Here is a 27,644-nt window from a genome sequence, read left to right as displayed (position 1 = left end):
GATTTACATGGGACAGGGCTTTCTCTTCTTCATGCGGTCAGGAAGGCTGCAAGACACCGCTTTCTGCTCGATTTGTTCCTTTTGGGCACATGATATCCTTCTGGGTAGCTCTGCGGCAACTTGCGGAACAAGGAACAGGCCTGAGAGCTGACAAGAGCATGTTTGACGAAGGCGAAACGACGGTGACCGCTCCCCGCCAGTCACGATGCTCGACGACGTCGCCTGGCCCGGCATCGCCACCGCCGATTCTTTCATTGGCCTCTCGAGCCGGCAGATGTCGAGGCAGGCGCGGAAATCTTCCGAAATCGACGTCGGTATCAGGTAAGTATAAATACGGGGGTAGGGAGACCCATCGAGTTCCTCACAGTACTCCTTCGACTCACCGTCCAGTACCTACTCTCACCACCTCCCCCTACCTCATCATCACCTCTTCGCCATGAAGCTTGCTCTCGTTGCGTCTGCCCTCTCTGCCGCGGTCGTGCTCGCCGCGCCTGCAGAGCAGGACTGCAACAACGTCGATAACTGCTACGGTGGTATCCACGGCTGGGGCGGCTATGTCCCTGTGGCGCCCTACCAGGCTAACCTCTACACCGCGTGCCGCAACGACCCTACCGCGCTCGGTGGCACCGGCAACCTCTGGGCCTCCAAGCCATGCGTCGCTCTCGCTACCAGCAGCCTCAAGATCGGGGTACGTCGGTTTTCAGTGCTGGCAAATCTGTAGCTAACCAAACCTTCAGCCGGAGAACTTGCAGAACGTTCTGAGCTGCGATAACCAGAACCTCACCTGCATTTGGCAAGAGCCGCACCTGGACTACAACGTGAGTCTGATTAGTTAATTGCGCGTCCCAGTTTCTCATCGACGCCTGCAGATCTACGCCGGTATCGTCGGTGACTGCGCGTGGCAGCCCAACGGCTGCCCCATCACGCAGCAGAACTACATCGACTTCATCTACGGTACCCTGAGTGACATCGGGTCTGGCGACTGGCCGAGGTTCGTCGCACTTTTGTCGTGATCTCTGAATGATGCTAACCCCTCTACAGCAGCGTCGACACCCTCCTCTCCGAGGGCTGGCAACCCCTTCTCGACTGGACGAAGACCGGCGAGACCATCCCCTACACCAACTTCGATGACTTCCTCCACTACGGTTAAACGACTCGACCTCGTCCTAGTATAGGGCGCATACCCTGACGATCTCTACAATGAATGTACTTTTTGGACTTGACGTACATCTCTGGACTTTTGCTTACGATTGGGAATGTACATTATCATACCATTCGCTTACGCCTTCACGATATAATTGTGTGTTTGTACTTGTGGGTCCGAGTGATATGATTTCCGGGCGTATCGATCGGTCACTCTTGAACCGCACCATCATCCCCCCCGCTGCCAAGCGCCCATCCTCGTCAAGACGCTCGATGGTCACGACGAGCACACTCTGCTCTATCTCACACCTCCATAGTTGACCTCGAACGCAAGGCGGGGCACAAAATGCTGGATACTCTCCCTGTAGAAGTGCGGGCGGTCTCTCAAGCTTGTCAAGTCTCGAAACTCACGCAACGCCGCGGCAGCTGCTGTACGAGATCCAGCTCTTCTCGCTCTCCTCGGCCCTCCCCCTAACGTGCAAGCGACTGCACTCCGTCTTCAAATGCGCGCCGGCCTCCTATCAGGCGCAATACCTCATGGGCCGCGTCTGCTCCTCCCGCGACTCGGAGATCCTCACGCGGGCGCTACGCTATCCTGTCTGCTCCGAGGCCGTTCTCGACATCGTCTGCAAGGCCCCCATCCTAGAGCGCGTACCCCAACGCCCGCCCGAGCTACCCAAGCGCCTCTTCCGCGGCCTCGATCCCTCGAAGATATCGAGGCGAAAATGGACCGATCGGCACCACCCCCTCCCCTTCCTGCGACATATGATCGCCCGTCTCCCTGTCCCGCCAGACTGCAATGCGCATCACGGGTACGCGCTTACGCGCGCCGTCCATGCCCAGTTCATACCCCTCGTCGCCTTTCTGCTCGAGCACGGCGCGTCGCCGAAGCACAAGAACGGCATGGCCGTGCAGGTGGCGATCCGGCAGCGGAACTTGCCCCTGGTGCGCATGCTGCTCGAGCGGGAGGGGGGCACGCAGAAGGGGAAGCGGCGGCGGATGGAGGATCGGACGCCGGTGACGAAGGAGATGCTGCGCGTGGCGGTCAAGTCGGACGCGCGGGATATCGTCGACTACCTGACGAGGGAGAAGGGGTGTATACCGGATATGCAGACGTTGATGATGATGTCGTCGTCATAGTCGTTACGCATGACACTCCCGCATTTCGAGAGCAAGCGCTGCACCCGTTAGTACACGATTTCTTTGCTTGCATGGTGCGTAAAATACATTGTTTCCTTCAAATACAGGGGTTTTGTACCATGCTCGATTCTGCTACCCAACCATTCCCCTAGGCCGGCACCAAGAAGTTCGGGTACCAGTTCTGCGCGAACTCGGCGAGGCTCTTCACCGGGTGGTCGGGGTAGAGCTTCCGCGCGTCGAGCGCACCGTCCCGCACTGCGCTCTCCACCGTGTTGTCGCCGCGGTACCACATGCTGTAGGCGTATTCGCCCATCACGCGTGGCACGAAGCCTTCCTTCCCGGCCTTGATGCTTTCGTCGATCTCGGCTTTGAGCTTGGCGTCGGTGGTCTGGAGGGCGAGGCTTCAGCGACCGGTGATAAGAGTTGGTCCAGCCACAAAGAACAAGGAACTGTGACGGGAGGAGACACGTACCTTGGTGACCACCTTGTCCAACTCCTCGACGTCCACACCCTTCGCTGCTGCCAGCTTGTAAAGCTCCTTCTGCGTCGCCTGGTTTTCCCAGACGAACACGGTCTGGTTCAGCGTGCGCGGGTCGGCCAGGATCAACGCGACCCATTCGCCGATGTTGTTGATGTCGGTGCCGGCGGTGGGGACGTTGCCCGGTTCGTGGAAAGTGTGCGAGAGCTTGACGATGCCGGACTGGCCGGCGTATTTAGGCGGGTAGGGGAGAAGGGCCTACAAGTGATTTTGAGGACGGTGTCAAGGAGTCGGTCGCGAGAAAAGATCTACCTGTAGCCAAATGCCGACCTCGATGATGGTGTAGCCGATGCCGAGTTCACGAATGTACTTATGGATATCGTATTTCTGCGAGATGTTAGGCGATGTCGTAGCTTTGATTGGGGGAAAAGAGGCTTACCATGTCCTGCAGGAGCATTGCGCCAGGAGGCGCGTGCGATGACCAATCGCAGGGAACGACGCGCTTGACGCCAGCATCCTTCGCCGCCGCGAATATAGGGCGCTGAGACTCGAGGAGGTAGGCAGTAATCGCGGATACCAAGATATCAGTGCCCTTGAGAAGAGTGACCAGCTCGTCATGCGAGGCCTTGGACAGGTCGGGGTGCACGAGCACTTCCGCACCGCGCTCCTGGAAGTCGACCACGGCTGGCTTGGTCGCCGAACGCACAACCACGGCGACACGCTATTGATATCGATATATCGTCAACTACGAAGGTCGCCAAGTTGGAAGAGAGAACGTACGAAGTTTCCAAACTTCAACAGGCCATTGACGACACTGGTACCGGTTCTGCCAGTGGCACCGAGTACCACAACACGGGGCTTGCTCTCGTTGGACATCTTGGGTAAAAGGGGGGTTCTGAGGGTTTCTATAGAACCTCAACGCACATGCCCTTTTATACTGTGGCCATAAGCGCCGGGTCGCGCCAACCGCTTACAAATGCTCACACACGGGTGCGATCCGACGCCATTTAAGACTTTAGGGGCCAGCCGAAGGTGATCGTCAGCGCGTCTATTGGCCAAATGAACCTCGCACTCTTCGACGACATGGGCAAGTGGCCAATTTTCTCATGGGAATTTCGATTTCTTACAAAGGCAGATACGAAGAGGAACCGAGTCGGCGGGGAGGCTGACGAACATTGCGGACCGGACGGGCTTTTGTATGTTCGTATTTGTGGCGCAGGCTCCCGCTCGATTTATCGACAATTTGCGACGGGATTCTGAGCAAGGTCAATCCTAGTATTCGAGCCTTGAGACAGAGCCAGTAACAAAATTTCACTCGGGATTATCCATCACAACCCCGAGTTGGGAACATATACGCGCTATAAGGCAAGCATTCTAACTTGCCTCAACCTCAATCCCGACAAGCTTCGAACTCCAAGAAACGAACAGGTGCATACGCGCCGCCTAGGTTGTCTTCGTGTGATTGTCAATATACGAGAATGGCAAGGTATGAACCAGTTCTTACAGAGGTTGTAGAAGGTGTCCTCGGTCATTTCCGGCACATCATTCGGTCCAGCGTCCAACTTGGCACCAAACCTCTACAAAGTTCCAGTAAGCATCGGACAGAATGAGGAGGCTGCCGCTCGAACGAACCTTTGGATGGATACGGTTCCTCTGCCGCATACGTAGGCCTCTTTTCTCCGAGATTTGCTTCACCCCTTGCTTGTCGAGCCATCGTTCGAATGCCGTGGATGTATCACAGAAGGCGGCCATATTTTCCGTGAAGAGCGTCACCTCCGGGAGTATGAGCCCGCCCGACATGATTGACATGACTTGCCTAGTCATGATGTGGTCCAGATCGATGCCCTATACGCGATGGTAGTGTGAGAGATAAATGCGCAGCGAAAACATCACATACCATAGCGCGGGCCGTTCTCGCGAATTGTACATCCCTGGCACCCTCGCTCGATGCCATGCAATGGTCCGTGGCCGGGACGTCAGTCCGCTGCACATGCCAGTTCATAGTGTACGCAAGCAGAGAGGCATCCTGATTCTGGCGACTCAGTAGTGGGCCCCAGTCGTCGATGACGCGAGCGAGGCCTATGTAATCTGCGACGTTGGACGTCTCGATGCGATCGAAGCAACCTGGCGTAAAGTGAGGCGCGTAGGCGTTGAGCACAATATCGACCGCGAGGTCCCTGGCGTCGGCCTGGCTCACGTGAATGTCGATGCGGAAGCGTTCCATGCGCCGCGCGAACTCAATCAGTTGGCCGCGGACGTGGACACAGAGGCAGCCGTAGACATCTGCCGGGGCAAGGCCGCTGCGCTGGCCGGACAAGAGGACGTCTTGGACAGGCCAGCCATGGAGTTGATCAGCGCTATCCAGCGTCATCCACTGCCCGTCCGGGGAGAACATTGTTCTGCACGACGGTCAGAACCACAACAATCACCGTCGGTCAAGGTACGTGCCGATTAGGCTCGGTGAAGTCACTTGTATCGTCTGCGAAGGACGCTAGGACACCGATTCTCTTGTTCCTTGCCCATGCGGTTCTATGGGAAGGCTGTAGGGAGGCCAAGAAGCGGTCGCGGTAGTCGATACGCGAGGGATGAAGCATGGTGTCGTGCATACTGGCCAAGGCCTCTTCGGCGCCGTGCGTAGATATGAGCATACGGATAGAGACCATGTCATCGAGTGGCTGTTTGGCGTAAAGCTTCCCGTCGCCGCGCAGATCGTAGACGCTCTGTATCTCAAAGTTGTCGGCTTGCAATTGGATATCCCCGTAGATACGCTGTGCGCAAAGGTACATCTCCGCTGCGTCGCTAGGGCGTAGAATGGCGGAGTACCAGAGGTGCAGAGCTGACTCGGCAGCGTCTTCGATTGGGCGGCCTGCACGAAGCAATGCGTAAAGAATGAGGAGGTTGCGGGTGGTGACGCATGGGCTGCTATCGTTGATGAGAATACGGCATGTCCCCGAGTAGTCGTCCGGAAGGCCATTGACGGTGCTGACGAGGTTGCGAATATCTCCGGAGGCTGAGGGAATGATCAGCGCAGTGCGACAAGGTCTACATGATGGTCACACACCAGCAAAGCAAATATTCAAATCTCGACAGGAGACGGCGGCCCCCTCCTGCATAACCGCGCCCATACAGTCAATGGCGGGCACATTGCCCCAGAGATATTGGCCTGTGCTCCCGAATAAAGAATGCGATGGTCCTGCAGTGACCCAGGCTGGTACGCGTCGGTCGTTCAGCCACCCGGGCTGCCAAGTCGTTTCGTTATACGGATTATTGCAGTCCACTTTATGCGTCGGCCAATGAGCCACTTGACACGGCCTCGAGCAATACTACGTGAGCCGTTCGGATCAGTGATGACTTGTGAAGGGAAGTCATACCTTGACCAGTTTGCACTAAAGAGATTCAGTGAACAGACGGAAGCATGACGAGTGAAAGCGCTTACCTTCGAGCACACTTTGATCGTTGTACTGTGTTGGCCTACGCATTTTGGATTGCTGCAACCCGCGACTCGCGATACTGACGGGGGAGAGGAGTACAGTTGGCGGCGTCGATCTTCAAACATCATCGCCAAGACTTTTGGGATATATTGAGGGTCGGGGAAGATCCCGCGCAGCACAGTAGCGAAGTCCATTGGGAACGCAAGCGAGTGTGGCCGCACACGGGCTGTTCGAAGACCTGCAATATAAGTAGCTGGACCGATGCGCGGATGTCACGATTGCTTGCGTAAGGTTACTTGGGTTCTTTGGGCGCTTAAGCAGGCGCTTGGAAGCCAGAGTCGCGGATGTTACTCGATGCGACGAGCCTGCGTTTTCCGTGGAATCACGGCAATAAGCTTCCTGCTACTTCCCGCTCAAAAATCGTCGCCCGTTCCAAGCCGCAAGTGCTTGATCACGATGCAAGATAATGGAGGACATCGACAATTGACGTTACACCACTTCGAACTCCATGAAGCGTACAGGCGCGTCAGCGGATCCTACGACATCTACAATGCGATGTCCATGAGTACACGAAAGAGGGCAGAATCCTTACTCACATATGGTATAGGCGTCCGTTCGAGTCCTGGCGCAAGCCGACATATCGACCATTTTTTCGCAAGCAGGATTTGCGCAGTGTACGACGGGTAGAGGCGCTGCCACCGATGCCATCTCCTGGCGTCGCTCAGCAAATGCTGCTGCGAATTGCGCGGAAAGCGACCTGGGCGACGAGGCGATCTGTACAAGAGGTAAATGGACGGACAGCAGGGTAATTCGGAGTCAGCGATGAGAGCGCAAGAGAAGACGTGGCAAGTGCTGCAAGGCGGCGTATGTGCGCTCGACTCGACCTGGCCCCAGATCGGCTTCCCATCTAGGCCTTGTCGACCTACTGCAGTGAGCGGCCATAGTTGCGCAGGCGTTCACTGCGACGAGCCCTAAGGGGTGACCAGCGCGCAATCAGCGGAGCAGTATCGACGTCTGCCGAAGGTAATAGCCAGACGATTCTTCAGGTGAACAAGACGCGTGTCAATAAAAAGACCACCGAACGTGCGATGCGAGCTCAAAGTTCAATCGTCATTTTATTCTTGAATTTCCTCGTAGCACGATCAGCGGATCGAAACCTGAACTGATTCCCGTACAGCTCGAACTCGATATAGGGCGAATCCAAGACGGTCTGCGCCGGCTGGGTCGCTTCGGCGGAGACCGTGTACATCGTCTCCGCTGTGTGCGCGGGCGGCAGGGTGGAGAAGAGGGGCAGGGCAAGGCTGAAGATAGTGTTCTCTTTGGGTATGACTGGGGTGCATAGTAAGTGTACAATTTAAGCGCGTGACATGGGCCGACGTACGTTTGACCTTGTTCTTCCTCGTCACGACACGGAAGGCGTTCTCGGTCTCGAGGATCACGATCCCGCCAAGGCCGACCAGGTCAGCGTTCTTGCTTTGCTTGACTGGGCGTGGTTGAGGGAAGGGAGTCTCAATAGGAAGCTCAAGACGTACCAGTCAAGATTGACCCATGCAAGTCCGCCTTCACGAGTTTCGCGTGCATGCCTGCAGACCCTGGCATGCAGTCCTCGGGTCGCTTATCGGTATTCGGTTGCGCGAGTTCCATGAGTTCGGACATGTAGCCCATCCATAGATGGTGCAAGGGCAGGAAAAGTTCGAATCTGCGTGCGTGCATCAACAAATCCGCCTCTTGGAGCTACACAGTCAACACGCACCTCGACTGCTCCTTGGTGAGCTCCCAAAGCCCGTACTCGCGCGTTTCCTTCCTGCTCATCACATTCCCGATCGCCGTCTTCTTCAATCGTAGCTCTCGGTGCTTCTGCTCGCGCGCCTTGCGCTCCTGCACGAGCCTGCTCGTGCGCGCAGGATTCTCCAGCATGAGCGTGCGACCGTAGACGCGGTCATTGTATATCGCGTCGGGGTCGTTGTCGCCAGAGAGGTTGGACTTGACGTAGGAGGGGGTGTAGGGCGTCTTGCTGCTGAGCTTGAGTTTTTGGCCCTTGATCACGGGAAGCTCGCGGTAAACATCGAGAGTTGTCCAGGCAGGAGGGTTCGACATAATAGCATGGGGGAATAACTCGAAGGTGCTGAGGGTCTGAGGCAACCTCGATCGACGGCGAACGACGCGGCTCAGGCGGCCCGGAGATAGCGCCGGAGAACGGAAGTTCGTGAGTCACAAGTGTGACTCACCCTTAGTCCTGCCCTATAATTGCTACCTCTCTTCGCGCCGTATAAGAGCATCCAGGGAGCTCTGCAGGCGCTTACCCTTCCTCTTCCTCCCACACCACTTGCAGATATGTCGGAAGTGAAGCCCATCTCTTGGTCCACCGTCGATGCGGCCTCAAAGCACACCGCGACGTTCATATTCCTCCATGTTCGTATTCGCGGCGAGGGCGCTCTGAAGCGCACAAGTATTCTTATTGACTGCATTCTGTCTGATAGGGTCTGGGAGACTATGGCTTCCGCTGGACTTATATAGCCAAGTCGTTTGTAAACCAGCCTTCGCTGAGCCATGTTAAATGGGTGCTGCCGAATGCGTGAGTGTCCATATTGTAGCTGTGTAGCTGCGCAAGATTTCTGAAGCATCGCAGTCCCACGCGTCATATCACGGTACGTAGCTACCTTACGCTGTAGAGAGTCCCCCTAGACTTATGAATTTTCAAGGCCAACGGAGGTGCGGCCATGCCTGTGAGTGTAACGTCGCCTTGCGGTAAAGTCTCTGCGCAGTCAGTCTTTACTAACACCTCGTGTCGCAGGCGTGGTAAGGTCCCCCTTCTTTAGTCGTGTACTTCGCTAACGCATCCCTCCGCAGGTTCGACATCAAGAATTTCGGCGTGCCGATAGGACCTGAAGACGAGGAGGGGATGCTCCATTCACGGCAGGAAATTCAAGGCCTCATCGACGCAGAGATCCAAGACGGCATAGACCCATCGCGCATCATACTGGGCGGCCTGAGCCAAGGTAGCTCTCTGCATTCTCCGCATTTGATGACGATAGAGGCATCTCACAGGCGGCGCCATGACTTGGGTAACCGGGCTCACTAGCCCCGTCAAGCTCGCCGGACTCGTCCTGCTCAGCAGTCGCCTCCCAATGCCGCACAAGGTCAAAGAGGTATGCTTGCATCACTTGATTTCTTGCGCCATATCTCCTGACATTCAGGCAGCTGGCCGCGCCATACGTCAAGGAGCTACCGATCTTCACCGCGCATGGTAACGCTGACGACCTGGTCCACATTGACCGCTGCTACTCCTCGCTCAATTTCCTGAACACCGAGCTGGGAATCGGGAAGGCTTCTGCGCCTGGTCTCCCTGGTGTGAACCTTCATATATACGAGGGACTGGGCCATACTACAATCCCGAAGGAATTCGAGGATTTGAAGGTATGGCTTGAGAAGGTGGTACCCGCTGTTTGAATATGTATTTCCAAAGTCTGTCGTGATCTCTGTCATCAAAGGATAATGACTGTATTGTTATGCCAGAGGGTTGTCTGTTGGCAGTATGCGCCAGAGGAAGACGCGCGCACCTCATACCAATAGGGAGGTTGAGCAAACAGATTTCCGTAGATAAATTGTCAAGATAGCGGGCCCCCGCCAAGGCCACCCGGCTTCGGCTTCACCTGTACCTATAGCGCTGCGTGCATAGTGTCTGTGTATAGAGGGACCACGGGTAGGTAGTGAAAGGGGCGGCCGAAATTCTTGGTCTTTATATACGGTATTCTGTTCGCTCAACCTCCCTAATAGCAAGTTCAGAACCGAGTTCGTTTTTTGCACGTGACCGCGGATGTATTTTCCGGTTCCGGCGGCAGATGCCGAGGCGATACGAACCACGACGCAATAACGAACGGGTTGTTACTAGTCGGCCTTCGACAGCAGAACGGGACATTGAGACCTCTGTGGCTCCTCCTCGAGGTAAGGTGAGACGATATTGCTCATGCGCCAATGTACTGTCTTCGCGCTGGGCGCCACCTTGAAGGTGTCGAGGAGCTCGACCAGGACGGTTTCTGTGCGGCATGAGCGACGGTGGATCTGGGACAGAAGGAATTGACTTACTCATCTCGAGCTGCGAGAACTTGAAGCCACTGCGAGGTGATGTGTGAAATAGGCCCTCAATCCGACGCACGATCGCACTCACATGCACGCCCGTCCACCGCCCAAGAAGGTCATCAGATGGCTATAGATGCCTGCAGGAACGATACACATCAGCTCGAGGTGCCCTTAACCGCCATAAAGCTCTGCGATTCGGACGCACCAGGTACATGCGCTTCGGCGACCGTCTCCGGCAGTGGGGCAAGCCAGCGCTCTGGCTTCCACTCGCCTGCATCCCCGCCCCAGATCTCCTTGTTTCTGTTCGCGTTCATGATGGCGATCATGACCATCGTGCCGGCGGGAAGGAAGACGTCCGAGAGCTCTTTGCCATCCTCGCCGATGACGGGCTTGCTGAAGGGGAGGACGACATCCTTTCGCGCCCTGGATATGCGATCAGCGGTCAGTAGGAAAAAAGAACAAGTGTTTACTCACATTCGCATGAGTTGCGGGACGGGCGGGTAGCTGTAATGAAAGTCAGTAAACGTATTACGCGTTGGTGAGTAGAAGTTTATCTGCTCACAGACGGAGGGTCTCGCGACAGACGGCGTCGAGATACGGAAGCGCCTCGAGCTGGTCGTACGCTAGGACGCTGCCGTGCTCTCGCTTTGCCGCGCGAATTTCGGCGCGGATACGATCTTGCACGTCGGTATGCGTGGAGAGCAGGTGGAGGATGCGCACGAGCGCTGACGACGTCGTGTCCATCGCAGCAAACACGATCGTGCTAGTGATCTATAATCAGCCGTCGGTCGCATAGGGGGAATGGAGTACTCACGACATCTGCGCGAGGACTTCATCCTTCGGGAGAGGGTCGTCGGTGTTCTGGTTGGCGCGGACTGGCACGGGAGATGGTCAGGGGGAAGTGCTCTTGGGCTACGCGGCAACAGGCACGTACTGAGCAAACTCAGGATATCCTTCCCGCCGCCGACCTGCTTCGCCGCCTCCGCGTCGCCCGCCTGCAGCGCCGCTACCTTCTGCGAGTAAATGTCGTTGCACGTGTTCCACATCACGTCCGTCATGTCGCGCAGGGCGTGCATCGTCGGCGAGGGGATAAGGTTCACGACCGCGCGACGGAACCAGGCGGGGCCGAGGTTGTAAACGTGGGGGAGAATGTAAACACGCGGGAGGAAGAGGCGGAACATGGTCGGGCTGCGGGTGCGATGTGAGTATGGAGAATGCAACGATGAGTGCGGGGGGTGGGGTAAGGGAGGGAGGGGCAACGACGGGATTAAGACTGACATAAACTCCTTGACGCTGGCTGCGTAGGGATGCGGTACCGCGTCCGGAGCGAGCGAGTCGAATGAGTATCCGAGTCCACTGCGGCTGATCAACTCGAGCGCCGTCCGACCCATCCAGTGGAGCATGTCGACCTCAGTGGGGCTTGTCTCTATCTTCCTCTCAAGCGTAGTGCGAAGCTGACATCGCGGTCAAGTTATGAGAGCCTACAATGAAAATATCCTTACAGCGTCGATGACCTCGTAGAAAAGAGGGACTGAAGAGATATCAGTGACGTTCGGCGCAGGTCGAAGGACGGCCTACTCATGTTGCGCATATGCGTGGTAGAAAATACAGGATTCATGAGCTTGCGCTGCTTCCTGTGATGATCGCCTAAGCAACATAAGCACCCCAGTCAGATGCCTGCGTAGGAGACGAATCTGTGGCGTACCCGTTGTCGTCAGTAGGCCTGGTCCGAAGAAGACGCTGTTCGCGCTGTATTCATGCATGAGTTATCGTCCCTAATATACGTATGAAAAGCTCGCGCACGCGATAAATTGAGGATGCTCCTCGAAGATATCTTGGTCCTATGCGACAGCGTACTTAGCACAAAGGACCCACCGAGATAATTGAGCTTGCCGGACCTTGACGACGATGTGGTAAAGAGCCTTCGGATCCGCCACATATAGTATTCGCTCCTATAGTGGTTCCCGCTCAAGTAGGTTAATATGCAAGAACAAAGGATGAACGTACTCCCATAGCGCCGGTCAATCGTACGGAAGGACCGTCTGAAAACAGGTGGATAAGCTGCGTAACAGTAGAATCAACAGTCTTTACATTGTGAGGCAAGCCTCTCGTGGAACGCCCAGCCGTCAACACTGAAGAGCTGCTTGAAGTTCCCTGTAGAGTATAGTCGAATCAGCTGATCGTACTTGAAAGCGAAAAGAGCACGAACCCGTCATCAAAGAAGCAGGTGCCGGCCCCGGTATATTGTCCAGCGGTGTACGAACTACGAAGCGCTGGAGGAACCGCCATACAGAGCGAGCGATGACGAGAGCAGCGAAGGTGAGAAACGCCTTCGCAAACATCTTGGCAACTGGGGCCGGAGGGCGGTCGCGAAGGCTATCTCTCTCGAGTCGCTTTTATACCTGTAACATACCTTCGCCATGTGCGGCGGGTAGGGTGCGATGGCGATGACCAAGCGCAGAGTAATCAAACGGCCACGCGTCTGCTCCGAGCACGGGGGTAAGCAAATGTTGCATGCGGGAAGTCCTGCACACGCGAGAGCATCAGGTCGAGTCGGGCTCCGCCTCGGATTGCATCGATAGACCGACCTCGAGGGTTGGATACCCAGAGACTCTCCTCTGCCGGAAATTCGCTCTGGTGAGTCCTTTGAGGGCGTCCCTTGCCGCTACGAACGACGCTGATGTGCCAGTGATTGGCGTTGCGACACATGACGGGGTGATAGTGCGTGTCTATGGCGCAGACCCTGCACGTAGCCTGTTCGCCCTGGCGCTGAAGCTTCTGCGCGTGGGTATACTTGCCGCACCTCGCTGGGTGTGATTCGTGAAGCGTTGATAGCACCTGGCGTCCTTGCTGTTGATGGGCGCGACTTGTTTTGGGGTGGCTGTTTCGTGGTCGAGGAGACAAGCCTGGAGTGCTGTAATACCTTGCTACCGCGACCCCGTTGTCATAAAGAGGCTTGAAGGTATAGATACTGACAGGAAAGGGAAGGCCTCACGCGGTCGCAATCAGCTCAGGATCACTCTCGATCCGCCTGTTCCCGCCAATCTTCCGGAGAAGGAATTCAATTCCGAGGCGCCAGTTCATAGGAGGCTGCATTCGAAGCTTCAGAGTCAGAAATGAACGTCGAATCCAAGCCAGAGAAACGCGATAATGCAACCATGTGGCATTTCGGTGTTTGCCGAATGTCCAATCAAAAAACAGAATTCGTCTCGCAGTCCAGCACAGTCGTTGTCGACGTCTGGAGAGTACTAGTACAGGTGGCCAGTCAAGCTTCAGGATCAAGGGCGTTGCACTGTCCAAGTTGATCTCGTGGCTCTAGCGATCGAATGCACTCTTTTCACGAGCCACGGAAAATGCCGATTCCCTCGTCATACTTCCGGAGGGTTATCACATGCGAGATTCCCCCACACTTTAAACTCTGGGGACTACCTCCGCGAAAGAGGCGCCGCTCTGCTCCTCCTCCCACCCTCGCCGGCTCTCTGACAACTCACTCGCCTGTTTTCTCCTTCATCTTCCTCTCCCCCTTCTTGCCACCATGTCTGATCTCAAGGTCCCCGGATTCAAGGCGAGTCTTGCGCGCCACTATCGCTCGCGACGCGCCAGCTGACATGACGATCCTAGGCTTCTGACCTCCTTGCAAACATTAGCTCGAGCTTTAGCACGTTGAGCGATGCGCAGAAGCAGGCTCAGATGAAGAAGGTGCGCGCCCATTGTCTGTGGCGCTCAGCGGCCTACTGACCGCGCTCTTTAATCAGACGAACGCCATCTTCGAGCTGCAGGTGACGAACGCGGAGAAGCAGACCGCGACGTGGACCGTGGACATGAAGAAGACCGGGACCGTGTACAAGGGGACCGCGAAGCCGAAGGCGGACGTGACGATCATCTTGTCCGACGAGACGTTGCAGGATCTGGCGACGGGGAAGGTGCGTGCTTGTTATCATGCTGGTAGTGCACTGGCTGACGGAGGGCTATGTAGACGAACGGCCAGAAGGCGTTCATGACGGGGAAGCTGAAGACGAAGGGCAACATGATGCTCGCGACGAAGCTGCAGGACGTCTTGAAGGTATGTTGGTCGATGTGCACCCCCTTGCCAGCGCTTACATGTTCTTCCAGGCGGCCGACCCGAAGGCGAAGCTATAAGCGCCACCCTGTATTTATACCTGATCTGTATACCACATCACTATCAAGCATTCATTGTAACCATCTCCTGTCGACTCTAAGGCCTGAGACGTCGAAGCCACAAGGTAAACAGTCCTCATAAATTGGCTCCAACTATCGTGGATGGTAATGATACAAATGCTGTATGCTTTGGTCTACATAGTCTGTCCCAGTCGTACGCCCTTCACGCAACCTTCAGCAACACCTTGCCTCCAACATTACCCTCCACCACGCGCCGCACGACATCCTGTATCTGCTGGCTGACCTCCGCGTCCGATGCGCCTTCGCCGCCAACTTCGATAATCTCGTGCTTGGGGACCTTCAACCCCATGTTCGCGACCTTGCTGATGAGCTCCTCCTTCTCTTCCTTGGAGTGCGTCCTGTACCAGCGGGACTGCCAGAAGCCGCAAGAGACAAGGTCTTTGAAGATGAAGAGGGAGGTCGGGAGGGAGAGTGGCTGTTTCGACATGGCGCCATAGGAGACGAGATGCGGCTTGGTGGGTGGCTTCGCAGCCAAGTAGCGCGCCATGTTGCTGGTTACGGGCCCGGAGACGCAGTTGAGAGCGAGGGAGATGGGCTAGAATGATATGAGGATGGTCCCTCGCTCACAGAGGCAGTAAACGCACCTTCCCGCCCGTCAGCTCCTTCACTGTATCCCGCAGTCCCTTGTCCGCCAAGTCATCATAAGTGAACACCGCATCCGCGCCAAGGCCCTTCATCTCGTCCACCAGCTTGCGAAAGTCCTTCCGATCGCGCACAAAGTTGATCGTCCGCCACCCCTGCGCCTTCGCGATCTGCACGACCAGCTGCCCCACCGCGCTGTTCGCGCCGTTCTGCAAGACCCAGTCGCCGGGCTTCAGCTCGACGAAGTCGTGCAGGAGGTTGTACGCGGTGGGTGGGTTTACGGTGAGCATCGCTGCTCCGGCCTCGGTGAGGCCCTCTGCGCGGGGCACGCGGACGACGTCCTCGGGGGCGAGATTACGGGAGGTGATCCAGGTACCGGACTGAGGCGCGATGGGGACGACCCAGTCGCCCTCAGAGAGCCCCTTTACATCGGGCCCGACGGCAGTAACCTGCGCGAGGCCCTCGTTCCCGCCAACGAAGACAGGCCCGTCCGTGCGGGATTGGAGGGAGGCGTCCGGGCTTGGTGTGGCGGGGTAGACGCCCTCTATGACGTTGATGTCGGCGGGGTTTATAGGGGAGAGGAGGTACTTGACGTTGATGGTGCCCGGTTTCGGCGCCTCGAGTGGGGGATAGGATACGGCGCGCAGGACAGAGGGAGGTTCGCCGTTCTTCGCGTAGACGATGGCACGGTCAGCACGCCGTGCGGACGTCGAGAACGTGCGGTATGCAGCTGAGGGGCGCGCGGCGCGAAGGCGGAACAGGCTCACCATGGCGGCCAATGTCGAGGAGTACGGGTCTCGCGATCCCACGGCGCGCGCCGCGGATCGCTGCAGCGTTCCCCGATGCATCATGACGTATTCGATTCCGAGCACGGCTCTCCGGCAATCCCACCCAAACACGTGACCGTGCCACGCGTGGACCCATAATGACAGACGGGCGACAAGGAACAGAGCTTCTCGCTGTTCATCCGCTTTCTACAGGAGTCTGAGACGGTCGTGGCGCTCTCTAATGGTCGAAGCTGACCGAGGGAGCCAACAAGCGATGGTCTTCAAGCCTCCGGCTTGTCACCGTCACCGGAACTTGCCGAGCTCACAATATCGATGGAGCTATTTTTAGCACTGAATTTCCAGGAAGATTTCGCGCAGATTTCCTGGCGTCTTCTACCTCTCGACCTTCCCTTGCTATACGAGCCCGACTTAGCGCTCGAGTGAATACGCTTAAGGGGCATTGCATACTCACATACCCTTCTCGAGTCATTTCGATGCCGATGAAGATCCGGGCGCTGATATAAAGGACTTCATTGAGCGGGCGCCTCTCTCCTCTCTCCTCCTCCCCTTCGTCATCTTCTTCTGCTGGAACACGCTGGAATAGTATGCTGCTAATAATTGAAGCCTATACATATACACATAGGAGAAAGGAATAGGTGCGTACGCTCGTTCAGCGAGCAAGGGCGATAGCTGACGGGGACATAGCATAGGTTATAATGTACATAATCCTGGAAGAGTCGTGACCGGTCGTAAAGTCCTGAGGAGCAAGAGAGGCAAAGGCGAAAGACGTATAGTACAAGACAGAAGCCTGAAAGGGATGCTGGGAGCGTCGGTGAGTCGTCGTCCAGCCGCAAGTGCCTATACTCACTTCAAGCAGAGCTCCTCAACCCAAGGGCGCGCGCACCAGCACCAGCACCTCCCTCCCATCCCAGGAAGCGCTCCGGTGACTTGTGACGACTCGACAAAAAGTCCGACGCCTCGCCGCCAGGCCACGACCTCGCCATGCCCTTCGCGCGCGCCCAGACGGTGACGTACAGTATGCGCTTCAGCTTCCGGTTGAGGAAGAACCAGTGCGACGACCAAAGCAGCGCGCCACTGGGCCCGAACAGCGGCGACTCATCCTCCTCGTCCGACGCGGCGTGCCGCCTAAGCATGATCGGCGACGAGCGGCCGGGGCGCACGGGGTCATCCATGTCGTACTCGTCAAAGTCGAAGACGCCGGTGTCGCCGCCGTCCTCGTCGCTGCCGCTCCCCGCCGGCGCCGCGTCGTCGTCCCCATCGTCGTTCTCGTGCGGGTCGGCGTCGAGGTCGGGTGTGTATGAGTAGACCTCGCAGTCGGCGAGGCCAATCGCGTCGTCGAGGATGCGGAACATGTGCGGGTGGGTGCCGGCTTGGATCGGCGGGCGCGCGAAGGGGCTGGCGGCGATCTGGTCGTAGGGGGAGACGGAGCTCGGGACGGAGGAGGGGAAGAAGTCAGGCGTAGTGGGCGGGTAGGCGGAGTAGGTGCGCGGGGGGCGCGCGCCGCCGGTGACGAGCGTCGCGCTGAGGGCGTTGAGCACCGCCGCGCCGCTCCCCTCACGCGCAAAGTGCGACGGCTTCACGTCCGAGAATTCGTGGTCCGGGTAGGCGATGTTGAGCGTCGCGATGAGGAGGTAGAGCGTCTTGCGCGCGCCGTGCTTGTCGAATGCGCCGAACGGCGTCATCTCCGCCTCGCGGTCGAGCGCGGCCCACGACGGCGCGGGCGGCGAGTGCGCCGCGTCGTCCTTGTACGCGGTCTCGAGCGCCTTGAATAGCTTCTTGTCCCGCTTGACGTTCTTGCAGCTGTACGCTTCGAGGCGGGTATGCACCGCGCATTCGGGCCCCTCGTGCGTGAGGGCTTGGGCCAGCCGCGATAAGGCTGGAATTTCGATGTACTTCATTGGGTGCGTATAGACCAGGGGTCGGTAGGGTGGGGGGCTACTGGTAGGCAGGCCTGTGTTGGGCGCAGGGCGGTATGCGGCGGGCGCGGGGGCCTTTGTCTTGATGTTGCTGGGAAAGGTGACAGAATTTGTTTACCTGCGCCCCCACGCGCGAACATCGCGGAATTGCCTTTTCGGTCCGTGCGCCGCGGGGTGGCGCACGTCTATTCTCTTGGCGGTGGCACGTTCGAGTTCTGGATATCGAGACGGATGCATGCGCGATAGTGGGAAGAGAGAAGGAATTGTTCATCTTCGAATGGGCGAACGTTTGATGCACATCAAACTAAAATGAAGATTGGGAGAAAAGGTAACCTCCTACGCATCCAGTTCCCAGCGTGGTAGGCGCTGTTACCAGGGTATCATCAAGTTAAGTTACAAAGTCTTGTACCCATCGTTGGTATCTGCAGTTTTATTCAATGCTTGAGAGACTGCAATCGGTAGGGGCTGCAACCCACTCCCTGCGGGAGCGCTAGCGAACTCGCGAACCCACAAGTACAAACAAACAATCATATCGTGAAGCAACAATGAATGGTACTGTAACAGCAGTGTCCATCAAAGTACGATCATGATAGGATAGGTCCCCAGGTCACGTCTCTTGTCGGTATGCACCAAGGCGATAGATAGTGGTGCAGCAAGTTGCTTGACCGTAGTGCAGGAAGTTGTCGAAGTTGGTGTAAAGCATGATCTTGCCGGTCTTGGTCTTGTCGAGGAGCGGAAGCCAGCCTCCGCTGAGGATGGTGTCAACGCTGCTGTGGAGTGGTGAAAATGGTGGAGAGCGCCGTGCGGGATGGCGCGCTCGACGCTCGCAAGCTCTACCAGGACCGTCCTGTCAAGAGCCTCACCGACTTCGCGCACTGGCAGAGCTGGTACCCGAACTTCTTGGTGCTAACTTGGATCGCATCGACGCTCAGGTAGTAAGGTTTGGCATACATAGGGGAATGACTTAACTGTGTATTTCATTCACGCACCATCGAGGCAACGAACTTCGTGTTAAGCCGCAACCATGCTTGGAGGAATCGATTTCATACGAATTCTATGTAGCGGCGTGTCAACGACTAGCGATGCTTCTTGTCGTTGGCTTACAGGTCGTACCGTATCTGCGCGCTTGACCGAATCTTTTCAGGACGTCCAGAGTGGCCGAGAGATCGAGACATGGGTAGAGAACATAAGTGGAGTCGACAAGAAGCAGCACAAGGAGCGTCACCGCGCGTGACATGCGGGCCCGTTACGCTGGGATCGTCGCTGTACCAGGCATGGCTTCCCTACTTTGTCCAATAGCACGTCGTTGAGATCCCCTTGACCTTGAGGGTCATGGTCTCCATACTACCGCTGTGTCTTCCGTATCCTGGGGCCGCAGTGTGATCGCCAGGAGGGTTTGGATGTTCATCGAAGGCTCGAGCGCAGCTGTGGCGCGCGGGCAAGACCAAGGTGCGTGCTCAGAGGGTATATACGTATAAGACGGAAGTGAAAGTGTTTTGGAACAAGTGAATAGTGAAAGTGCCGGTCGGTGAAACTGAAAGTCGGTTGACTTTCACGCGCTGACATAATCTGTTGCTATTGTTTGCCGGGCGGGGTTGTTCGCGTGTCACGGGCGCCAATCACGCTTGCTTCCTACGCTCGCGCGCACGACGTCTCCTCGCTCGCAACTTGTTCTCGCCATTCCCGCCGTTATCAGTTACAACGTCCCAACATGCCCACACTCTCGCCTGATGATTCGGAGGCCCTTGCCGCACTCATCGGGGTGTATGGAGAGGGGATAGTCGAGCAGTATGCGAAGGCCGTGCGTGTCCCGTGTTTACCTCGCTGCCCCTTGCTGAGATCCATCCTGCAGACATTTCCCACTGTTCTGATTAAGCTCAGGAACCTGACTGCAAAGAACGCGTCCCAGTGGATCAATATCCAGAGGTTCACGGACTGGATCGTCACAGCCAGCCAGGATCTGGACGACACCCTTCCCGCCGGCCAGAACAACACGGCACTCGCCCTCGACAGCACTCCCTTAGCTAGCCCAGGAACGCCTTTCCGCTCTCGCACGAACATCCCCTTCAACACGCCCATCACCAACACCTTGCAGACTCCGACCAAGAGCTCGAACGCAGCCTCCTACCGTGCTCCCAGCTCCTCTCTACCGCCTTCATCTCCGCCCGGATACTCGCCCTTACGCGAGCCGCTCTCGCTTCCCCCGCTCTCAGACTCGCCAGATCTACCGGAGCTCTTCGTACCCACTCCGATCGAGAAGCGCAAGCGTCATTCTACTGGCGACAGCGACATGCCCGTCATCATCAGCAATCCCACCTCTCCCTTGAAGCCAAAGAAGAAGAAGAAGAAGGCCAAAGCGGCCAGCCCGAAGGTCGTCATCAACCGCCAGACGAGCGCCCGCGAGCTTGTCGTCCTTCCTGTTGAGCCGCTTCCACCCTACTTCGATGTGCCCCATGAGAAGAATGAGGTCGCCTACCTGCTTGATCTCAACGACCACCCAGATCTGCACCGCTATCGCAACAAGGAAGGTGCCGAGCTCAACATGGGCCAGCTCATCATCCAACATGTACGCCTCTCCCTGCCTTTATACCATAACCACTTCTGGCCCATATCTAGAACCACGACACGCTCCAGCAGCACAAGAACAACACTCGCCGCACCAAGGTCATCGCTCTCGACAACGTCGAGTGCTTCGTGCTCGGCTTCAACTGCAAGGGTGTCTACCACTGCAGCGAGTTCGACAAGGCGATGCTCGACACGTTCGAGACGTTCGAGAGGTACGAGGCTGACGAGGAAGATATGAAGACTCTTTTCGATGCGGAACGCGACCTCAGCCAGCACTCGGCCCAATCGCTCGTCGCCCGCGTCGCCACGCTATTTCATGACGCGAACAACGAACCATGCAGGAAGGAGGGCTGTAATGGTGTGGCCGTGTACCGCAAGTTCAAGTCTGCACCGATGAACTACGACGGCAAGGCGGGCTTCATCGGATGCTCCTGCTGGCGGCCGGGCGACAAGAATGGTGATCACCGCTTCTACGTCATCCCACGCCAGATCAGCGAGGACCACGTCAAGGAGTTGTTCAAGAACAATGGGCGCTTCGACGTCGCTGACCTTGGGGAGGCCGATCTCCAGCCGTGCGTTCGTATGCGGTTGCTTAGGAATGGTGGCAAGGGCAAGCAAATCTGTCGTATGTTTTCTCGCTTTCTAACTTAGTTGCGTATTGACGTTGTTCTCACTAGCATACCCGCACATCAGCGACGGCAAGGCCGTTCAAGGGCGCATGATCCATCGCGCATGCCACGCGCGGGGAAACATATACTTTCCCGTCGATCCAACTGACCGTCGCGCGCTCGTTCTCCTTCACAACGTTCCTCACAATCACCCTGCGCCCCCACCCTCCAAGACGACACCGACGGGGGAGACTCTGTACACACAGGCAGTGGAAAAGGTGGCGGACAAGACGATGCTGCGCGTGGATATGGGTACGGACTTTGATTGGAATTAGGCAGCCATGTATTCATGTACTATTAGCACCAACGACGCGAGATGTCTTCGGCTCGAAGCTTCCGTCTGCTGTCGACCCAGGACTGAGCTCCTCACGCAAGAAGCGTGATATAGTGCGTGCCGTTCGTATGAGGGCTCATCCATATGGGCTCGGCTGGGAAGGAGTTAGTGCCATGGTCCAGCGAGAGCGGAATGACAAGGAAGAGGATCGCTACATCCATGTCATGCACGACGAGGGAGATACGCGCATCATTGTCACAATGCTGAAGGCGGGAGATGTATCATTCAGGTGTTACCGTCGCACGCATCTACTGCGAGCGTGAGACCCGTGTCGCCTTCAAGCGGATGTGGAAATATCTTTGGGATACGGTCGAGCGCCTTACTGGAGAGCGCGTGAAGTTCCATTTCCTCGACGGCTCCGGTATCAAGGCCATCATCGTCGATGGCTGCAAGCGGCAGGTGGAGGGCCTAGGCGACGACCTTGTCGAGCGCTGCCTCGCGTCCAACAACCCCGACTTCGCAGGAAAGAAGCAAGACCCCAACGTTGTCGTTCAATACCTGCTCAAGACGTGCATCACCCACTTCGAGCGCAAGGTCGACGAGCTCGCGAAAGTGTGCGAGAAGGAGATCATCGACAAGGAAGTAGGATCTGACTTCTTTCTCTATTATCGTAGCTACACTATACTCTACAATAATGTATATTATAATGGCAAAGTTGACGCCGCCGAGTTTCACCGCGCGGAAGCAAATCTGGCCCGGGAATTGCCGTGCGTCACTTTCCCTTGGTGAAAGTGGAATGTCTCACAACTGGGGCACTTTCACCTCCGTCGTTTTCGTCACGACTCGTGCTCAGAACGGCGCTCGGGGGCTTTGCGTACTGAATTGCGTTCAGGAGCGCTAAGGACGCTTGTCCGGTAGCCTTGACATCGTAGACAACTCGCCAGTCCAATAAGAGGGCCTGGGATGAGAACTAGTCCCAAAGAACAGAATCTGAAGTGTCATCGAAAGCGGGACCGAGACACACAGACAGCTCGAAGAATTCGTAGGTCGTCGGCTGATATGCACTACCCCCAAATCTGGGCGCAAGCTCTTCCATCTAGCGGCAGAATCTCCACGCACCTCGGCCCCTCTCAAGATTACAGACTCTTGCCGTATTCCTGTCGTACACGAAGGTCGCATGCCCGTAGCACACCCGGGGGCCGTGAAGTCAGCGAGACAGGATCGAAGGTTGGGCTCTGAATGTCCCGCCTCTGCTGTGCGGCTACTGGACGGCTGATCGTGCAACTTCCACACCCATTTAGCCAGGCCAACCAGGAGATGTCGCCAGCGCAGTCCATTGCATACACGGGCCAGCCATGGGCCCGCCCGCGGAGCCAAGAGCGCAGATGACCGCCGTCAGGTAAGAAGGCAGGAGATGGAGAACACCGCCTCAGATTCTGTCAGCGACTCCCAGCCTTCAGGCGTTGCGCTTTTGCCCATAAGCGGTACAGGCGCAAATCTTGAACTCTACTCTACCGCCCCTTTGGCGCAGCCTGTTTTCGGCTCCTGCGGGAGCACAAACCCTTCTCACGCATCCCCCCAACTTCCCCTCATCCAGCGCTCGAAAATCGTAGGATATCCCACACGACGTTCTAGGACCAGAGATCACGGCGACATGATGAGCTCTGGTGAGTCTCGCGTTGGGCGTGGGGATGGCTGGCTGATGCGGTCGATGGCCTTTCAGTGCAGTGGGCGCCGGGGACGCAGAATGCGGCATCCACAGTGGGCCAGCCCCCGCCTCCTGCCTCGGGTCCATCCCAGACCACAGCAGAGCCAGAGGGCAGCCCCGCCGATCGGACGTGCAAGAAATGCGGCAGGATCTTCACAAGGTGTGTATCTGACTGTCCACCCCCTCTACATCCGGCATGTCGTTGCTCGCATTGGTCCTGCAGTCGGCCTCCCTCAGCTGGGAATGCTCCTCACGCCCCTTCCCAGGCCCAGTGCTCTCTTCACACACATGAACACGCATACTGGGAAGCGACGTACGTGCCTTTGCTCCGTGCCATCTTCCCCACCGCCTTCAGACGCCTAACCGACGCCAGCGCACGAATGCGGCGCGCCCGGGTGCAACTCCGCCTTCGCGGCGCGCTCGAACATGCTCCGGCACCGCCGGACGCACGGCGAGGAGGTCGTGGCCGCCCTCGAGGAGCGGGAGCGGCGGGAGGCGGCCGCGCGCCCGCCTCCGCCGGCGGTGTTCAGCACGCCAATCGTGAACGGGCAGGTCGGCAACGGCGGCGCGCCAGTCAACGTGCAGTGGATGACGCCGAACCGCGCGTCGCGGGCGTACAGACGGTATCCCGATGTTATTCCTCAAGTGGAGGCGAATGTTGTAACTCCCGTTGCACCAGGGACCTCATCTTCTGCGCCCGTCTATTGGCAGGGTGCGGGTCCGCAGCAAGATGGGCAGAATGGCCTCGAGAGTAGCTATAGGTGGGCGTGAAGAGATGCGAACGATAGGCGTTTGATGGGGAGAGGGGGAGGGTGTGGCCTATGACGCTGGTCATACGATAGGTATAGGTTGGTGGGGTAGTGACTCAAAGTTACTATCTCACCGTTTCTTGTGGTATCGTTTGCGGAGATTTTTCAGAACGACTTTCGGGTGAACGGGAATTGATCCGATTCGGCCGATGCTCCGCTCCTGCGTCGTCATAGTCACTTTTTGTCACGTGTCACCCTTCATCGTCTCACGCTGCTGTTCTTGCCTCCTCCCTCATTGTACGTGCTCGCGTTCTTCTTTTTGTCCGCAGTGCCTCTTCTCTCCTCTTTCTGTATTGCACATCTCAGTATGTCCTTCCAATTTTGCTTGCGCTTGCGCGTACGGGTCGTCGTCTTCGTCCTTTGCTGATCGTGCTTTGTAGACGCGCTCGTATTTGCGCCATCCGTTCAACGTCGTCGGTTGGGCGTCGGGGATATCGATCAACTTGTATCGTTGCTTGATATCTTCCGATGCTCCGACTTCGTCCGGCGCGCCCTTCGCATGGGTTGCACATGTTCATGTCCTCCCATCCCATCGCGTACCCTTAATCCTACCCTACCGACGCCTACCTCTTCCACTCTACGCAACGAACTCGCTGTCATTTAGACCACACAACATGTACCCTTCATACCCTGTACTTCTTCACGTCGCCACCTTGCTCGGGGTTTTCTCGCTTCATCTCGACATTTTTACTCGGCGATTGCCGGATATTAGACCATGCATGTACACGTGGCGACCCTTCGCATGTCATTCAGTCTTCCGTACAATAATCATGTCATTATTGCTGTTTACATGGACGCCACCAGGACACTTATGGCCTGCTGTTTTGCGAGTCGTGCTTCGGACAAACGGGCTACAACTGGACAATAAGCAGCATAGCACAGCGTGGGTCTGTTATTGCCGTGAGTTACCATGTCTTGGTGATTGGTTGCGTTGTACGGATTACGTGGGAACCTCCGTGTCCGTCAATGGCGTACTTAATGCAGCTGGACACTAGCCTTCCATAGTGGACCTCATTGGGGTTCTGTCTCTACATCTCTGGATTTTTTGTCCCGCTTCATACAGTTAAATGTAGTCGGTTGCTGAACGTGAATTACAAAGAGCTCTTGCGTGATAGGTAGTGGAGGACGGAGGAGTCGCACAGGGCGTGGAAGGAGATGATGCCTGACCTTTGTTGTACGTTGGAGTGGACATGACTGGACAGTGGGATTCAGATGTATCATTCACATGTCGTATATATGTATGTTCAGCCGCGAACCTAAGAAGGACAACTGGTTCAAGACTGCGGAGCGCAAGCGATTTGATTCTACCTCAGGCGAGTATATGAAGATGTTAAGCCGGAGGGTGCTTCCTAAAGCGAGGCGGCACCACCTTGACCAATCCACATCCGACGGTCCATCCCCTTCGCAGAACAAGGCGCATACATGTTCGCTACAGAGCATGATGGTAGGGCACGATTTCGCGTAGACATGCAAGTCGATCGTAGTCAACGCCGGGAAGGTGCGTTCTTGGGTGGCCCTCAAAATCAACATGAAGTCTTGAACAAATGACAGCTCGCGTCGGGAATCGTCCCAAGGGTGGCGCACCTCAAACCGGACAGAAAGCAGACGCGTCATTGCGGGAACGGAGAAGAATGCTGTTCAAATTCAGCGTACATCAAGGACGATGATGGGCACTCACTGTACATCTCTACCGACGTCATAACGTCGACGTCGAGAGTGCGGAGAGTAGGCGCGACTAGCCGCAGAATGTCTCGCAGTGTTTCCCAGGAGCAAAAGGCCGGTATGCGAAGGACCTCAATGGGAGGAATTGCTCCGAACGTCATGAAAAGTGCGCCAACATCACAAGCGTGTCCATCTGCAAAGAGAAGGTCGCGCAATGCAGGAAACTGCACCGCAATTGTCGATGGGCTGACAGCGAAGGACGCGCAGAAGGCCAGCTCTAGCGTTTGTAGTGTATGTGCGACTAGAGAGAGCACGACGCTGAGCTCGTGCGAGGTGCGTGGACCTTCGTGAAGAGCTAATGCGACGAGTGATGGAAAAGAGGACAAGGCGTCTCGGAGCGTATAAGGCAGAAAGGTGCGGGCATTGAAGGGGGAGAAAGTCCACCGAACGCTTGTCACGTTGGCAAACGAGGGAAGCTGAGCTGGGGGATAAATGAGATGGAGTCGACGAGGCCATGATGGTTGCAGTCGGCCATGGGCATGCGCTCGCAGGAGGGAGGCGAGCGTCGCTGTCGATGCGATGGAAATGCTCGCAAAGAACAACGGCTTCGCCTCACGAGAAAGCGCTCTTGAGGTCCGCAAGAGCACTGCGAGCGTACGCCTATCGCTCTTGTGAACGACTAAGTAAAGGAGTTCAAGTGGGAGGCGTGGACAGATGATCATGGTGGGAAAGAAGGAGCCGTACCCCTATAAAGAATGTTCGGATGGTCTCAAAAGCTCTGGAGCATGTCTCGCTTGATCGACGGTACGAAAAGGAACTTCCACGCGTGGCGGGGTCTCTTAAGTGCTTGCAGTACGAAAAGACTGGACAGGAACCCGGGAGAGAAGGAGAGGATGAAATGGGATTGTGCAAATAAGGGCTTGACCTAGGAAGAAGCGTACAGGACGCTTGGTGGAGTCGTGTAAGCGGTAAAGTAGATCACGTTGAAAGGTACAAGTGGGCGTCCATTATACACGTCTTGAAATCGCGTCGGATGCCAGGGGACGCGATGCCCGCGTCCACTGCGTTGGCCTTGCTGGTCGGTTCTTAGAGTTTGCATCAGATGTACTGACCGATGAAGCATGTCCTTATGTCGGTGGTGGGTCCTCTACTCCAGGTAAGTCTAACTTGGGACGCTCTTCTTTACGGATACTTGTCGTATGTAAGCCTTTGCCATTACCACTACCACGTGTACCGCGCTTCGCGCATGAGTGGCGTCGTCTGGTCTGCGCGTTTCCTTTCAAGCATCATCCCACCTGTCTCGCATGCATGCATCGTATGCTTATCGTGCAACGGTCTCTCGTCGTGTGCGCGAAGGCAGGTATATGTCTACTTGCGGGTGACACGCGTCTGCACTCGCATTGGCTGACGATTACGATACGAAGTCGTGTGCCTTTCTTTACGCTTATAGAGTGCCTGGCTGTACCCTCTTTTGCATGTCTTGCGGTGTTTGCGCGAACCTGGTCCGACGTGCGAGAGAAAGTGCAAGCATATTTGTGTACTTGCAAGTTCAACCGTTTCTTCCTTGGGGCCGCTTACCAGAACTTGTTGGCTATCATCGGACCGCGGTGTCTCAAGCTTTCGGATGTGGTACTTGCAATATATAAGGAGCGCGGCGGTGCGAATCCTCTCCAACAACGCCATGTCATCCTCTTTGGTCAGTACTCACTCTATTGGTGGACGTTGCTGATAGCGTATTAGGATCTTCAATCTACTCTGGAAGTCGTTCGTATTCTTGGACGCAGAGTCCGCTTTGGTCTGCAGCACATCGTACGCTTTGGCTCTCTTTCATCTGCACGTCCGCTCACGGTCTGTAGCTCGAAGCCTACCAGGCCACGCAACGTTGCCCTTGCGGCCGGTTGGCCTGGGGTCGCGGTGAACCGTGCAATCACTACATATGCGGTACCTGCGTGCGGGACGAGTGTCCGACCTGCACTCGGTCTCCCAGGGAGCCGAACGCGGACTGCGAGAAGCACGTCTTTCCTGCATGCCCTCATCCCGCGTGCCGTCGCCGTGCCCTCGAGGGCTTCCGTACTGTGGCTGGAATTGGTCGTGAGCTGTACAGCGCTGTACGCGTGGAGGTGGCTACGATGCGGGACGTGCTGGAGCAGCTCGATCGGGTACTCGATCATCCGTCGTCTGCTTGATTCTTTTCGTACAT

At 56.6% G+C, this 27,644-nt stretch overlaps 16 protein-coding genes across 16 annotated transcripts; 7 read left to right on the top strand and 9 right to left on the bottom strand.

Moving 5' to 3' along the window:
* Positions 1-436: 436 nt before the first annotated feature.
* SCHCODRAFT_02503888 (uncharacterized protein) lies at positions 437-1,150 on the top strand (the record flags this gene model as incomplete). The annotated part of the gene is made up of 4 exons (XM_003031702.1): positions 437-688; positions 738-818; positions 870-991; positions 1,042-1,150. 4 exons carry the CDS (start codon positions 437-439, stop codon positions 1,148-1,150), a joined length of 564 nt encoding a protein of 187 aa, XP_003031748.1.
* A 302-nt stretch (positions 1,151-1,452) lies between these two features.
* On the top strand, positions 1,453-2,393 carry SCHCODRAFT_02626233 (uncharacterized protein). The gene is made up of 2 exons (XM_003031703.2): positions 1,453-1,513; positions 1,570-2,393. The coding sequence occupies exons 1-2, from the start codon at positions 1,490-1,492 to the stop codon at positions 2,281-2,283; spliced, it is 738 nt and encodes a 245-aa protein (XP_003031749.1). The 5' UTR covers positions 1,453-1,489; the 3' UTR covers positions 2,284-2,393.
* SCHCODRAFT_02626228 (NAD(P)-binding protein) lies at positions 2,198-3,779 on the bottom strand. The gene is made up of 7 exons (XM_003032151.2): positions 3,746-3,779; positions 3,542-3,698; positions 3,201-3,482; positions 3,074-3,148; positions 2,756-3,019; positions 2,392-2,671; positions 2,198-2,330 (listed from the first exon to the last, which is right to left on the bottom strand). Exons 2-6 carry the CDS (start codon positions 3,635-3,637, stop codon positions 2,432-2,434), a joined length of 957 nt encoding a protein of 318 aa, XP_003032197.1. The 5' UTR covers positions 3,638-3,698; positions 3,746-3,779; the 3' UTR covers positions 2,198-2,330; positions 2,392-2,431.
* A 220-nt stretch (positions 3,780-3,999) lies between these two features.
* Positions 4,000-6,624, bottom strand: SCHCODRAFT_02292327 (uncharacterized protein). The gene is made up of 8 exons (XM_050342295.1): positions 6,198-6,624; positions 6,133-6,147; positions 5,823-6,084; positions 5,210-5,771; positions 4,659-5,160; positions 4,394-4,606; positions 4,266-4,338; positions 4,000-4,213 (listed from the first exon to the last, which is right to left on the bottom strand). The coding sequence occupies exons 1-8, from the start codon at positions 6,384-6,386 to the stop codon at positions 4,152-4,154; spliced, it is 1,878 nt and encodes a 625-aa protein (XP_050200081.1). The 5' UTR covers positions 6,387-6,624; the 3' UTR covers positions 4,000-4,151.
* Positions 6,584-7,029, top strand: SCHCODRAFT_02626224 (uncharacterized protein). Its single transcript, XM_050345334.1, has 2 exons — positions 6,584-6,737; positions 6,789-7,029. Exons 1-2 carry the CDS (start codon positions 6,649-6,651, stop codon positions 6,877-6,879), a joined length of 180 nt encoding a protein of 59 aa, XP_050200080.1. The 5' UTR covers positions 6,584-6,648; the 3' UTR covers positions 6,880-7,029.
* A 255-nt stretch (positions 7,030-7,284) lies between these two features.
* On the bottom strand, positions 7,285-8,366 carry SCHCODRAFT_02626220 (RNase P/MRP, p29 subunit). Its single transcript, XM_003032153.2, has 4 exons — positions 7,946-8,366; positions 7,725-7,891; positions 7,574-7,675; positions 7,285-7,521 (listed from the first exon to the last, which is right to left on the bottom strand). Exons 1-4 carry the CDS (start codon positions 8,287-8,289, stop codon positions 7,289-7,291), a joined length of 846 nt encoding a protein of 281 aa, XP_003032199.2. The 5' UTR covers positions 8,290-8,366; the 3' UTR covers positions 7,285-7,288.
* A 62-nt stretch (positions 8,367-8,428) lies between these two features.
* Positions 8,429-9,750, top strand: SCHCODRAFT_02626219 (Phospholipase/carboxylesterase). The gene is made up of 7 exons (XM_050345333.1): positions 8,429-8,604; positions 8,673-8,767; positions 8,822-8,840; positions 8,895-8,932; positions 9,043-9,191; positions 9,241-9,341; positions 9,394-9,750. Exons 1-7 carry the CDS (start codon positions 8,527-8,529, stop codon positions 9,640-9,642), a joined length of 729 nt encoding a protein of 242 aa, XP_050200079.1. The 5' UTR covers positions 8,429-8,526; the 3' UTR covers positions 9,643-9,750.
* SCHCODRAFT_02626214 (cytochrome P450) lies at positions 9,675-12,686 on the bottom strand. The gene is made up of 17 exons (XM_003032154.2): positions 12,482-12,686; positions 12,364-12,426; positions 12,280-12,314; positions 12,171-12,224; positions 12,076-12,113; positions 11,978-12,021; positions 11,851-11,919; positions 11,775-11,803; positions 11,551-11,726; positions 11,207-11,460; positions 11,087-11,147; positions 10,835-11,035; positions 10,747-10,776; positions 10,478-10,695; positions 10,361-10,409; positions 10,279-10,307; positions 9,675-10,229 (listed from the first exon to the last, which is right to left on the bottom strand). Exons 1-17 carry the CDS (start codon positions 12,612-12,614, stop codon positions 10,081-10,083), a joined length of 1,632 nt encoding a protein of 543 aa, XP_003032200.1. The 5' UTR covers positions 12,615-12,686; the 3' UTR covers positions 9,675-10,080.
* Positions 12,687-13,681: 995 nt separating this feature from the next.
* On the top strand, positions 13,682-14,477 carry SCHCODRAFT_02626210 (sterol-binding-like protein). Its single transcript, XM_003031705.2, has 5 exons — positions 13,682-13,837; positions 13,894-13,971; positions 14,028-14,195; positions 14,249-14,335; positions 14,386-14,477. The coding sequence occupies exons 1-5, from the start codon at positions 13,808-13,810 to the stop codon at positions 14,410-14,412; spliced, it is 390 nt and encodes a 129-aa protein (XP_003031751.1). The 5' UTR covers positions 13,682-13,807; the 3' UTR covers positions 14,413-14,477.
* A 33-nt stretch (positions 14,478-14,510) lies between these two features.
* Positions 14,511-15,861, bottom strand: SCHCODRAFT_02626208 (NAD(P)-binding protein). Its single transcript, XM_003032155.2, has 2 exons — positions 15,057-15,861; positions 14,511-15,007 (listed from the first exon to the last, which is right to left on the bottom strand). Exons 1-2 carry the CDS (start codon positions 15,822-15,824, stop codon positions 14,615-14,617), a joined length of 1,161 nt encoding a protein of 386 aa, XP_003032201.1. The 5' UTR covers positions 15,825-15,861; the 3' UTR covers positions 14,511-14,614.
* Positions 15,862-16,236: 375 nt separating this feature from the next.
* On the bottom strand, positions 16,237-16,609 carry SCHCODRAFT_01301838 (uncharacterized protein). Its single transcript, XM_050341409.1, has one exon. It carries the CDS (start codon positions 16,527-16,529, stop codon positions 16,308-16,310), a length of 222 nt encoding a protein of 73 aa, XP_050200078.1. The 5' UTR covers positions 16,530-16,609; the 3' UTR covers positions 16,237-16,307.
* Positions 16,334-18,011, bottom strand: SCHCODRAFT_02626206 (Maf1-domain-containing protein). The gene is made up of 2 exons (XM_003032156.2): positions 16,690-18,011; positions 16,334-16,641 (listed from the first exon to the last, which is right to left on the bottom strand). The coding sequence occupies exon 1, from the start codon at positions 17,738-17,740 to the stop codon at positions 16,691-16,693; it is 1,050 nt and encodes a 349-aa protein (XP_003032202.1). The 5' UTR covers positions 17,741-18,011; the 3' UTR covers positions 16,334-16,641; position 16,690.
* A 352-nt stretch (positions 18,012-18,363) lies between these two features.
* SCHCODRAFT_01213054 (uncharacterized protein) lies at positions 18,364-18,711 on the bottom strand (the record flags this gene model as incomplete). The annotated part of the gene is made up of 2 exons (XM_050341257.1): positions 18,364-18,528; positions 18,635-18,711. 2 exons carry the CDS (start codon positions 18,709-18,711, stop codon positions 18,366-18,368), a joined length of 240 nt encoding a protein of 79 aa, XP_050200077.1.
* Positions 18,712-19,469: 758 nt separating this feature from the next.
* SCHCODRAFT_02667924 (uncharacterized protein) lies at positions 19,470-23,744 on the top strand (the record flags this gene model as incomplete). Its single annotated transcript, XM_003031706.2, has 10 exons — positions 19,470-19,559; positions 19,611-20,324; positions 20,375-20,948; positions 21,001-21,243; positions 21,293-21,378; positions 21,542-22,032; positions 22,619-22,932; positions 22,989-23,133; positions 23,240-23,286; positions 23,347-23,744. 10 exons carry the CDS (start codon positions 19,470-19,472, stop codon positions 23,742-23,744), a joined length of 3,102 nt encoding a protein of 1,033 aa, XP_003031752.1.
* A 1,387-nt stretch (positions 23,745-25,131) lies between these two features.
* SCHCODRAFT_02502021 (uncharacterized protein) lies at positions 25,132-26,166 on the bottom strand (the record flags this gene model as incomplete). Its single annotated transcript, XM_050343126.1, has 2 exons — positions 25,132-25,211; positions 25,461-26,166. The coding sequence occupies 2 exons, from the start codon at positions 26,164-26,166 to the stop codon at positions 25,132-25,134; spliced, it is 786 nt and encodes a 261-aa protein (XP_050200076.1).
* Positions 26,167-27,300: 1,134 nt separating this feature from the next.
* SCHCODRAFT_02443315 (uncharacterized protein) lies at positions 27,301-27,480 on the top strand (the record flags this gene model as incomplete). The annotated part of the gene is made up of 1 exon (XM_050342534.1): positions 27,301-27,480. A coding segment is annotated over one exon (180 nt), but the record flags the coding sequence as incomplete, so codon positions are not given.
* Between the last annotated feature and the right edge of the window lie 164 nt (positions 27,481-27,644).

This window comes from Schizophyllum commune, assembly GCF_000143185.2.
Source record: "Schizophyllum commune H4-8 unplaced genomic scaffold SCHCOscaffold_6, whole genome shotgun sequence".
In the NCBI taxonomy this organism is placed as follows: domain Eukaryota; kingdom Fungi; phylum Basidiomycota; class Agaricomycetes; order Agaricales; family Schizophyllaceae; genus Schizophyllum; species Schizophyllum commune.
The sequence above is the reverse complement of the archived record's forward strand: the minus strand, read 5'-3'. Positions and strand labels throughout refer to the sequence as shown.